Genomic DNA, 12,058 nt, shown 5'->3' with positions numbered 1-12,058 from the left:
CTGAACAAAAACAAGTGGTGAGCCGAGCGCTGGAATCCTGTCACTGCATGTGCTGTAATGAGCTCTTAATGATCCCGTCTGTCTGGAGCACTAGCAGAGCTTGCAACATTGGCACGTAACTTTGTGTGTGTGTGTCTGTGTGTGTGTATTCTGTATGTGTGTGTACGTCTGAGGAACCAGGGCAGCGTTTAGCAGACGTCTCAAAAGTGTTATGTTGACGACAAAACTCAGACACTATTTCCTGGCTCAGAAAACTATATGAAGCAATGGGCTTTAGCAGGAGATTACATTGTATCTTTTCCTGTTGTTGTCGGCTGTAAACTCTGGGTTTCTGTGTAGATAATAGAAAACATATTTAGCAATCAGAAGATGAGAATCCATTCCATTCTAAAGTGTTGACGGCTCATCTATTACCCAGTGATTCTCAAACAAACAGATCCAGGACTAAATGTACCTGCAAGATACAACTCTTTCTGCGATGGCTGCCAAAAGCAGAGGTGTGTGTCGTGTTTATATGTAAATACATCCCTGTATTACCGAGGGACTATTTTAGTTTGAGCTAGGTTTGTATTAGTGTGTTGTCTAAGCATGACTACTATAAATTCTGTACATGGCCATGCCCAGTGATCTGTGTCAAAGTGTACAGTACATTGGCGGCAGGTAGCCTAGTGGCTAGTAATCAAAAGGTTGCTGGTTTGAATCCCCGAGCCGACGAAGTGAAAAATATGCCGATGTGCCCATGAGCAAGGCACTTAACACTAATTACTCCTGTAAGTCGCTCTGGATAAGAGTGTCTGCTAAATGAACAAAAAGTGTAAATGTAAGGTCCATATAAGCCTTGGTAGAAAGGGGAGGGAAAACATCTCTCCACTGTTATTTGATTATTTTAGCATTAGCCCTGAGCTACACAGTCATGGTGGTAATACCAGAGATTAAGGTGTGTGTGATTGTACAGTCCTCCCCTCCTTGCGTCTACACACACACAAACGCACGCACACGAACACACACACTTCAGAGAGGGCCTCTAGCCTCTGGCGGGTGTTGTGTGGAATCAGTTTGGAGCTCTATGCATCTCATCCCTGGCAGCTCTGAGCCGCATGAATGTGGTGTGTCTGTGCTGAAGGAGTGTGTGCACCCAGTGTGTGTGTGTTGTATTGGTGCAGGCCTTTGGATCTGACATGCTTATAAAGATCTGCACTGATCCCCCTGCAGCTAGGCAGACGAGTGCAGAGTGCAGAGCACAGAGCCTTTCTTCACTTGCCATCTCACTGCTCTCTGCACACCTGCCCTGCTAGACAGGAAGAGTTTGGAGATATTTAGCAAGCCCTGTGTAAAAGTATTTGCCCCCTTTATAATTTTCTCTACTTTTGCATATTTTTTTACACAAAATGTTATCAGATCTTCAACCAAAACCTAATATTAGATAAAGGGAACCTGAGTGAACAAAAACCTCAACAATTACAAACTTATTTCATTAAATTAATATATAAATATAATTTTCTTTTGATATTTGTAAACTCATGTTCCCTTCATCTAATACAGTTGTGTAAAGTACTTAAGTAAAAATACTTAAAGTTAAGTAGTTTTTTTGTATTTGTACTTAACTTTACTATTTATTTTTTTTGACAACTTTTACTTTTACTTCACTATATTCCTGACGAAAATCATGTACTTTTTACTCCATACAGTTTCCCCAAAAGTACTCATTACATTTTGAATGCTTAGCAGGACAGGAAAGTGGTCCAATGAACTTCCTACTGCCTCTGATCTGGAGGACTCACTAAACACAAATGTATTCTTTGCTTGTTTTGCCTATATTTAACTAGGCAAGTCAGTTAAGAACAAATCCTTATATTCAATGACAGCCTAGGAACAGTGTAACTGAACGACAGATTTTTACCTTGTCAGCTCAGGGAGTCGATCTGCCAACCTTTCAGTTACAAGTCCAATGCTCTAACCACTAGGCTACCTGCCTAGTGAGTGTTAGAGTGTGCCCCTGGAATTGTGCCCCTGGAATTGTGCCCTCTGGTTTGCTATATGTGTATGTGGACACCTGCTTGTTGAACATCTCATTCCAAAATCATTGGCATCTATATGGAGTTGGTCCCCACTTTGCTGCTATAACAGCCTCCACTCTTCTGGGAAGGCTTTCCACTAGATGTTGGAACATTGCTGCTGGGACTTGCTTCCATTCAGCCACAAAGACATTAGTGAGGTCGGCACTGATGTTGGGCGATTAGGCCTGGCTCGCAGTCAGCGTTCCAATTCATCCCAAAGGTGTTCAATGGGGTTGAGGTCAGGGCTCTGTGCAGGCCAGTCAAGTTCTTCCATACTGATCTCGACAAACCATTTCTGTATGGACCTCGCTTTGTGCACTGGGGGCATTGTCATGCTGAAACAGGAAAGGGCCTTCCCCAAACTGTTGCCACAAAGTTGGAAGCACAGAATCGTTCAGAATGCCATTGTATAATGTAGCATTAAGATTTCCCTTCACTGGAACTAAGGGGCCTAGCCCAAACCATGAAAAACAGCCCCAGACCATTATTCCTCCTCCACCAACCTTTATAGGGGCAGGTAGCCAAACCCAGATTCGCCCATCAGCCTGCCATATGGTGAAGCGTTATTCATCACTCCAGAGAACGTGTTTCCACTGCTCCAGAGTCCAATGGCAGCAGTTTTTACACCACTCCAGCCGACACCATGGAAACCCAATTCATGAAGCTCCTGGCGAACAGTTATTGTGCCGACCTTGCTTCCAGAGGCAGTTTGGAACTCGGTAGTGAGTGTTACAAACGATGACAGACGATTTTTACGCGCTATGCACTTCAGCATTCGGCGGTTCCGTTCTGTGAGCTTGTGTGGCTTCACTTCATGGCTTAGCCGTTGTTGCTCCTAGACGTTTCAGAACTTACAGATGACCGGGGCAGCTCTAGCAGGGCAGAAATTTGATGAACTGATTTGTTGGAAAGGTGGCACCCTATGACAGTGCCACATTGAAAGTCACTGAGCTCTTCAGTAAGGCCATTCTACTGCCAATGTGTGTCTATGGAGATGTAGAATCCAGTCATTTGAAGGGGTGTCCAAATATTTTTGTATATAAAGTGTATCTAGGTTACAGTGGTGAGTCAGGAGTACAAGGCTAAATCCCATGTACCGAGAGATACACTTCCACCAACAGATAGCAAAACACTCCTAAACACCTTTACAACACACTGATATAGGCTCATTAACTGGGAAGGAGCCTCACTCTGTCTGTCAGCCTTAACCCCCTGCATGAGAACTAGGGAGTGGGTGAGAGAGGACAGTGTGTGTGCGTGTCTGTGTGTGTGTCTGTGTGCATATGTGTGTGCATATTAGTGTTTAGTCTGCACACTTCCAGACATGCCATCATGTTCAGAAGCTCTGACATATGTCTGTGAGCAAACCTCCACCCACGTACCCCCTTTCCCATTAGACACACACACACACACACACACACACACACACACACACACACACACACACACACACACACACACACACACACACACACACACACACACACACACACACACACACACACACACACACACACACACACACACACACACACACACACACACACACACACACACATTCCCCTCCTCCCCACTGTCTCAACTGCAGATCTGCCCTGTTAAGCCAGTCAGCCTGAGACTGATGTGATTGCAGAGGTACCAGGTGGCTGTGAGATTCCTGAGGCTGTAGTGTGACGTGGTGAACCAGCCCCAGTGCTCCAGTCAGGCTGTTTGGCAGGGATCAGGGTTCCACCTAGCCCCAGACTGGACCCTGCGTCCTGCTCTCTGCGGCCCTGGTCCTCACCAACGCAGGGCATCCGGGGACAGAGCTAGCGTGAGTGAGCGGCCCCTGCCAGTAAATGTACTGGACCCTCCCCCAGGTCTGGGCTCTCATATCAGCAGGGAGGGTTGCACTCAACCTTGGGCCTCAGCCTGCCACATAAAACTAACTCAACCTTGGGCCTCAGCCTGCCACATAAAACTAACTCAACCTGGGGCCTCAGCCTGCCACATAAAACTAACTCAACCTGGGGCCTCAGCCTGCCACATAAAACTAACTCAACCTGGGGCCTCAGCCTGCCACATACAGACTAACTCAACCTGGGTCCTCAGCCTGCCACATACAGACTAACTCAACCTGGGGCCTCAGCCTGCCACATACAGACTAACTCAACCTGGGGCCTCAGCCTGCCACATACGGACAACCTCAACCTGGGGCCTCAGCCTACCACATACAGACTAATTCAACCTGGGGCCTCAGCCTGCCACATACAGACTAACTCAACCTGGGGCCTCAGCCTGCCACATACAGACTAACTCAACCTGGGGCCTCAGCCTGCCACATACAGACTAACTCAACCTGGGGCCTCAGCCTGCCACATACGGACAACCTCAACCTGGGGCCTCAACCACATACAGACTAATTCAACCTGGGGCCTCAGCCTGCCACATACAGACTAACTCAACCTGGGGCCTCAGCCTGCCACATAAAACTAACTCAACCTGGGGCCTCAGCCTGCCACATAAAACTAACTCAACCTGGGGCCTCAGCCTGCCACATACAGACTAACTCAACCTGGGGCCTCAGCCTGCCACATAAAACTAACTCAACCTGGGGCCTCAGCCTGCCACATAAAACTAACTCAACCTGGGGCCTCAGCCTGCCACATACAGACTAACTTAACCTGGGGTCTCAGCCTGCCACATACAGACTAACTCAACCTGGGGCCTCAGCCTGCCACATACAGACTAACTCAACCTGGGGCCTCAGCCTGCCACATACAGACTAACTCAAACTGGGACCTCAGCCTGCCACATACAGACTAACTCACCCTGGGGCCTCAGCCTGCCACATAAAACTAACTCAACCTGGGGCCTCAGCCTGCCACATACAGACTAACTCAACCTGGGGCCTCAGCCTGCCGCATACAGACTAACTCAAACTGGGGCCTCAGCCTGCCACATACAGACTAACTCACCCTGGGGCCTCAGCCTGCCACATAAAACTAACTCAACCTGGGGCCTCAGCCTGCCACATACAGACTAACTCACCCTGGGGCCTCAGCCTGCCACATAAAACTAACTCAACCTGGGGCCTCAGCCTGCCACATACAGACTAACTCAACATGGGGCCTCAGCCTGCCACATACAGACTAACTCAACATGGGGGCCTCAGCCTGCCACATAAAACTAACTCAACCTGGGGCCTCAGCCTGCCACATAAAACTAACTCAACCTGGGGCCTCAGCCTGCCACATACAGACTAACTCAACCTGGGGCCTCAGCCTGCCACATACAGACTAACTCAACCTGGGGCCTCAGCCTGCCACATACAGACTAACTCAACCTGGGGCCTCAGCCTGCCACATACAGACTAACTTAACCTGGGGCCTCAGCCTGCCACATACAGACTAACTCAACATGGGGTGTCAGCCTGCCACATACAGACTAACTCAACCTGGGGCCTCAGCCTGCCACATACAGACAAACTCAACCTGGGGCCTCAGCCTGCCACATACAGACTAACTCACCCTGGGGCCTCAGCCTGCCACATAAAACTAACTCACCCTGGGGCCTCAGCCTGCCACATAAAACTAACTCAATCTGGGGCCTCAGCCTGCCACATACAGACTAACTCAACATGGGGCCTCAGCCTGCCACATACAGATGAACTCAGCCCATAGAGATAAAGTTAGAGCAACACTGTCAGTTCATTATGTGTCACAGTTAGGGAGAGGCATTTGTAGAGCAAACCTCTATACAGTATTGTAGCAGAACGTGGAGTGTTTGTGATGAGTGAGCAGCTCTGAATTGGGACAGACTGAGTGAAAGAGTCAGTGTGATAGGGGTTCCTGTGTGGTCAGTGGTCCTACCTTGTATCTGGGACTGGGTGGAGGGCCCCAGGTGGCTCTGGTGCATGGGCCGGGGCTGGGGGTTACCAGGCCCCATCCTCAGGCTGGCCCGCTGGTAGCGCTCAATCTCTGTCAGCCTATCAGAAAACTGCATCTTCTGGGGATCCTCTAGCTTCACCCTGTGTCCTGAGGGAGGAAGAGAGAAGGACAGAGAGAGAGAAAATGAGAGAGAGAGGAGACCCAAGTTACCACCTACACAGCTGGGAAATCATGGCACTTTATTAATTTTCCACAGCGGTAGTAAATAGTCAAAAATAGAAAAAACAATAGTACATCCAAATGTTCTGTCTGCTGTAATATTTGAGTTTTTCTTTCCTCAGATCTCTCCATGGCACCAACAGTTTACTAGGCCTTGTGAGTCTGTTTTGGGAGGGTATATATTGGCGATTGGGGATAGTACAGTGACATAATCATATTATATGAATAAAGCCCTCTGTTCTCCACCAACTATTCTATTTCAATCGGATTATAGAAATGAACAGTAGCCAAGTTTACTTAGAAATAGAAACATATGAATAGAATGTTGACAGGCAGTGGTGTTGTGGTTGGGCTAAACCTGCACCTGCCTTTGTGTTATAATCAGATACATGGAATACCACAAATACTCTATCTAGTGTATAACAGTAGTACTAGCTTAATAATACAATAATTGCATGATAATGATACTATGAAATAGGTTATAATTACAGCAACAGAAAATACTGCGAATCTATCCCCTTATCCCCTAACTTGTCGACTCAACAGTATAACCCCAGTATAACCCCAGTACAACCCCAATATAACCCCATTACAACCCCAGTATAACCCCATTACAACCCCAGTATAACTCAATACAACCCCAAAACATCCCCAGTATAACCCCAGTACAACCCCAGTATAACCCCAGTACAACCCCAGTATAACTCAATACAACCCCAAAACATCCCCAGTATAACCCCAGTACAACCCCAGTATAACCTCAGTACAACCCCAGCACAGCCCCAGCACAACCCCAGTATAACCCCAGTATAACTCAATACAACCCCAAAACATCCCCAATACATCCCCAGTATAACCCCAGTACAACCCCAGTATAACATCAGTACAACCCCAGCACAGCCCCAGCACAACCCCAGTATAACTCAATACAACCCCAAAACATCCCCAATACAACCACAGTATAACGCCAGTACAACCCCAGTATAACCCTAGTATAACTCAATACAACCCCAAAACATCCCTAGTACAACCCCAGTATAAATGCACAACCCCAATACAACCCCAGTATAACGCCAGTACAACCCCAGTATAACCCTAGTATAACTCAATACAACCCCAAAACATCCCTAGTACAACCCCAGTATAATGCCAGTATAACCGCAGTATAACCTCAGTACAACCCCAGTATAACCTCAGTACAACCCCAAAACATCCCCGGTATAACCTCAGTACAACCCCAGTATAACCTCAGTACAACCCCAGTATAACCCTAGTATAACTCAATACAACCCCAAAACATCCCCAGTACAACCCCAGTATAATGCCAGTACAACCCCAGTATAACCTCAGTACAACCCCAGTATAACGCCAGTACAACCCCAGTATAACCTCAGTACAACCCCAGTATAACCTCAGTACATCCCCAGTATAACCACAGTATAACCCCAGTATAACCTCAGTACAACCCCAGTATAACCTCAGTACAACCCCAGTATAAAGCCAGTACAACCCCAGTATAACCTCAGTACAACCCCAGTATAACGCCAGTATAACCCGAGTACAACCCCAGTATAACAGCAGTATAACCCCAGTACAACCCCAGTATAATGCCAGTACAACCCCAGTATAACCTCAGTACAACCCCAGCACAGCCCCAGTACAACCCCAGTATAACCCCAGTATAACTCAATACAACCCCAAAACATCTCCAGTATAACCTCAGTACATCCCCAGTACAACCCCAGTATAACCCCAGTATAACTCAATACAACCCCAAAACATCCCCAGTATAACCTCAGTACATCCCCAGTACAACCCCAGCACAGCCCCAGTATAACCTCAGTACAACCCCAGTATAAAGCCAGTACAACCCCAGTATAACCTCAGTACAACCCCAGTATAACACCAGTATAACCCGAGTACAACCCCAGTATAACGGCAGTATAACCCCAGTACAACCTCAGTATAACGCCAGTACAACCCCAGTATAACGCCAGTACAACCTCAGTATAACGGCAGTATAACCCCAGTACAACTTCAGTATAACGCCAGTACAACCCCAGTATAACGCCAGTACAACCCCAGTATTACGCCAGTATAACCCCAGTACAACCTCAGTATAATGGCAGTATAACCCCAGTACAACCTCAGTATAACGCCAGTACAACCTCAGTATAAACCCAGTATAACCTCAGTACAACCTCAGTATAAACCCAGTATAACCCCAGTACAACCTCAGTATAACGCCAGTACAACCCCAGTATAACCCCAGTACAACCCCAGTATTACGCCAGTATAACCCCAGTACAACCTCAGTATAATGGCAGTATAACCCCAGTACAACCTCAGTATAACGCCAGTACAACCTCAGTATAAACCCAGTATAACCTCAGTACAACCTCAGTATAACCCCAGTACAACCTCAGTATAACGCCAGTATAACGCCAGTACAACCCCAGTATAACGCCAGTACAACCCCAGTATAACGGCAGTATAACCCCAGTACAACCTCAGTATAACGCCAGTACAACCTCAGTATAAACCCAGTATGACCCCAGTACAACCTCAGTATAACGGCAGTACAACCTCAGTATAACGCCAGTACAACCTCAGTATAAACCCAGTATAACCCCAGTACAACCCCAGTATAACGGCAGTACAACCTCAGTATAACGCCAGTACAACCTCAGTATAAACCCAGTATAACCCCAGTACAACCCCAGTATAACGGCAGTATAACCCCAGTACAACCTCAGTATAACGCCAGTACAACCTCAGTATAAACCCAATATAACCTCAGTACAACCTCAGTATAACCCCAGTACAACCTCAGTATAATGCCAGTATAACGCCAGTACAACCCCAGTATAACGGCAGTACAACCTCAGTATAAACCCAGTATAACCCCAGTACAACCTCAGTATAATGCCAGTACAACCCCAGTATAAACCCAGTATAACCCCAGTACAACCTCAGTATAACGCCAGTACAACCTCAGTATAAACCCAGTATAACCCCAGTACAACCTCAGTATAAACCCAGTATAACCCCAGTACAACCCCAGTATAACGGCAGTATAACCCCAGTACAACCTCAGTATAACGCCAGTACAACCTCAGTATAAACCCAGTATAACCTCAGTACAACCTCAGTATAACGCCAGTACAACCTCAGTATAACCTCAGTATAAACCCAGTATAACCCCAGTACAACCTCAGTATAAACCCAGTATAACCCCAGTACAACCCCAGTATAACGGCAGTATAACCCCAGTACAACCTCAGTATAACGCCAGTACAACCTCAGTATCAACCCAGTATAACCTCAGTACAACCTCAGTATAACGCCAGTACAACCTCAGTATAACGCCAGTACAACCTCAGTATAACGCCAGTACAACCTCAGTATAACCCCAGTACAACACCACAGACGGGGTCTACTTGTCCAAATAGTGACTATACTGTACGTCTCACAGCGACTCAGGTCTGACAAAGCAGTCACTCAGTGAGGGAAACACCCAGACATCCCTCCTAGACTATAGCACTCATACTGGAACACACTGTGTGGACGTGTTGCACATGTGTGCATGTGCGTGGAGGTGTGTGTGATGAGAAAGATTGGAATGTATGAATTAAAGCATATTTGACACCTCGCATCCATCCGATCTGAAGACGACGCGGAAAGACCAAATTCTACAAGCAAACCCTTATCACTTTAATATCTCTTCCACTGAAAAGCTTTCCTTAAAAGGCATACTTACAGTACAAGGCTATTTCAATGCAATCTTTCTCAATCATATTTAACATATGATGTCACACACACACACATACACACACACACACACACACACACACACACACACACACACACACACACACACACACACACACACACACACACACACACACACACACACCTAAATGCCATACGTGAGTCCGGATGAGGGACTCCTCTAATGGAGGAAGGGCTTTTAATGTAACTATCAATGCAACAAACACATGTCTGAAAGAACATGTATACATTCTGTGGTTTTCTCCCTGGCATCTCTAATGTGAAGTAATGGCTAGATTTGAATATTTTATCACTATATAAAGGGGGCCAGCAGACGGACTGATATGGATTTTGCCCGCCCTCTCTCCAGACTGACCCATGGGCAATATATCTTCCCTCCTGCGACTTGACCCATGGGTAATATATCCTGCCGTTTACCGCTCTGTCCATTTGGTAGAGATCACTCCCTCTCTTTACATAAAATGTAGTATTCTCTACCCCCCCCACACACACACCCCTTCACACACAGACATACACATAACAATTATGTGGATTGAGCTTGACTCCCAAGTAGAATAGATTACAATGGTGCCACGACTAGACACAGACACATTCAAATCATCGCTCTCAAATGCAAACATATTGCAGATAAATAACCATCACCCAAACTACAACACAGGCCCCTGACACACACCACATGACCAGTAACAAACACACCACATGACCAGTAACAAACACACCAACACAGGCCCCTGAAACACACCACATGACCAGTAACAAACACACCACATGACCAGTAACAAACACACCAACACAGGCCCCAGAAACACACCACATGACCAGTAACAAACACACCACATGACCAGTAACAAACACACCAACACATGACCAGTAACAAACACACCAACACAGGCCCCTGAAACACACCACATGACCAGTAACAAACACACCACATGACCAGTAACAAACACACCAACACAGGCCCCTGAAATACACCACATGACCAGTAACAAACACACCACATGACCAGTAACAAACACACCACATGACCAGTAACAAACACACCAACACATGCCCCTCAAACACACCACATGACCAGTAACAAACACACCACATGACCAGTAACAAACACACCAACACAGGCCCCTCAAACACACCACATGACCAGTAACAAACACACCAACACATGACCAGTAACAAACACACCAACACATGACCAGTAACAAACACCAACACATGACCAGTAACAAACACACCAACACATGAATACTCACATACTCACACTGGGATCAACACCCTCTCAGTGTGAGTATATGAGTATAGGAGTGTGAGGTTTTGTGTGTGTGTGTGCGTGTGTGTGTGTGTGTGTGTGTGTTGCTGCATGCGTGTGTGTGTGTGTGTGTGTGTGTGTGTGTGTGTGTGTGTGTGTGTGTGTGTGTGTGTGTGTGTGTGTGTGTGTGTGTGTGTGTTGCTGCATGCGTGTGTGTGTGCGTGTGTGTGTGTGTGTGTGTGTGTGTGTGTGTGTGTGTGTGTGTGTGTGTGTGTGTGTGTGTGTGTGTGTGTGTGTGTGTGTGTGTGTGTGTGTGTGTGTGTGTGTGGATAAGTAATGTCTGAATGTGGGCTGTTTGACTGCTCACCAGGTCGTTGGGAGTCAGACGTAAAAAACGCAGAAAGATGTAGTAATAGTGAGTGACCCCACCTATAAACCCACCATCTCACTATGACACAGGGACACAGTCTAGGGGAATGATACATCCCACAGCTCTGTGGAAGAAGACAACAACCAGGGGAAAAACAACCAGGGGAAAAATTGATCATTGTTAACTTTTTTCTGTGGCCTGTGATGGTCTGGGATGAACTGGCTGGTGCTTTCGTGATGAAAGAGATCATACCGCTTGATCACCCACACACACACACACACACACACACACACACACACACACACACACACACACACACACACACACACACACACACACACACACACACACACACACACACACACACACACACACACACACACACACACACACACACACACACACACACACACACACACACACACACACACACACACACACAGCAGTGGCTCAGGTCCAGCTGGCAGAGAGTGTGGTGATGACACACTGTTCTGTGCTTCCA

At 46.8% G+C, this 12,058-nt stretch overlaps 1 protein-coding gene across 3 annotated transcripts in view; it reads right to left on the bottom strand.

Moving 5' to 3' along the window:
- LOC135508305 (runt-related transcription factor 3-like) overlaps positions 1 to 12,058 on the bottom strand; it is an 87,724-nt gene that overhangs the window by 19,038 nt on the left and 56,628 nt on the right. For all 3 annotated transcript variants that reach the window (XM_064928395.1, XM_064928393.1, XM_064928394.1), the window contains exon 6: positions 5,909 to 6,073. In XM_064928395.1, coding sequence (XP_064784467.1) covers positions 5,909 to 6,073 — 165 coding nt within the window. The remainder of the gene's footprint in view (positions 1 to 5,908; positions 6,074 to 12,058) is intronic.

This window comes from Oncorhynchus masou, chromosome 21 (genome assembly GCF_036934945.1).
Source record: "Oncorhynchus masou masou isolate Uvic2021 chromosome 21, UVic_Omas_1.1, whole genome shotgun sequence".
Taxonomy (NCBI): Eukaryota; Metazoa; Chordata; class Actinopteri; order Salmoniformes; family Salmonidae; genus Oncorhynchus; species Oncorhynchus masou.
The sequence above is the reverse complement of the archived record's forward strand: the minus strand, read 5'-3'. Positions and strand labels throughout refer to the sequence as shown.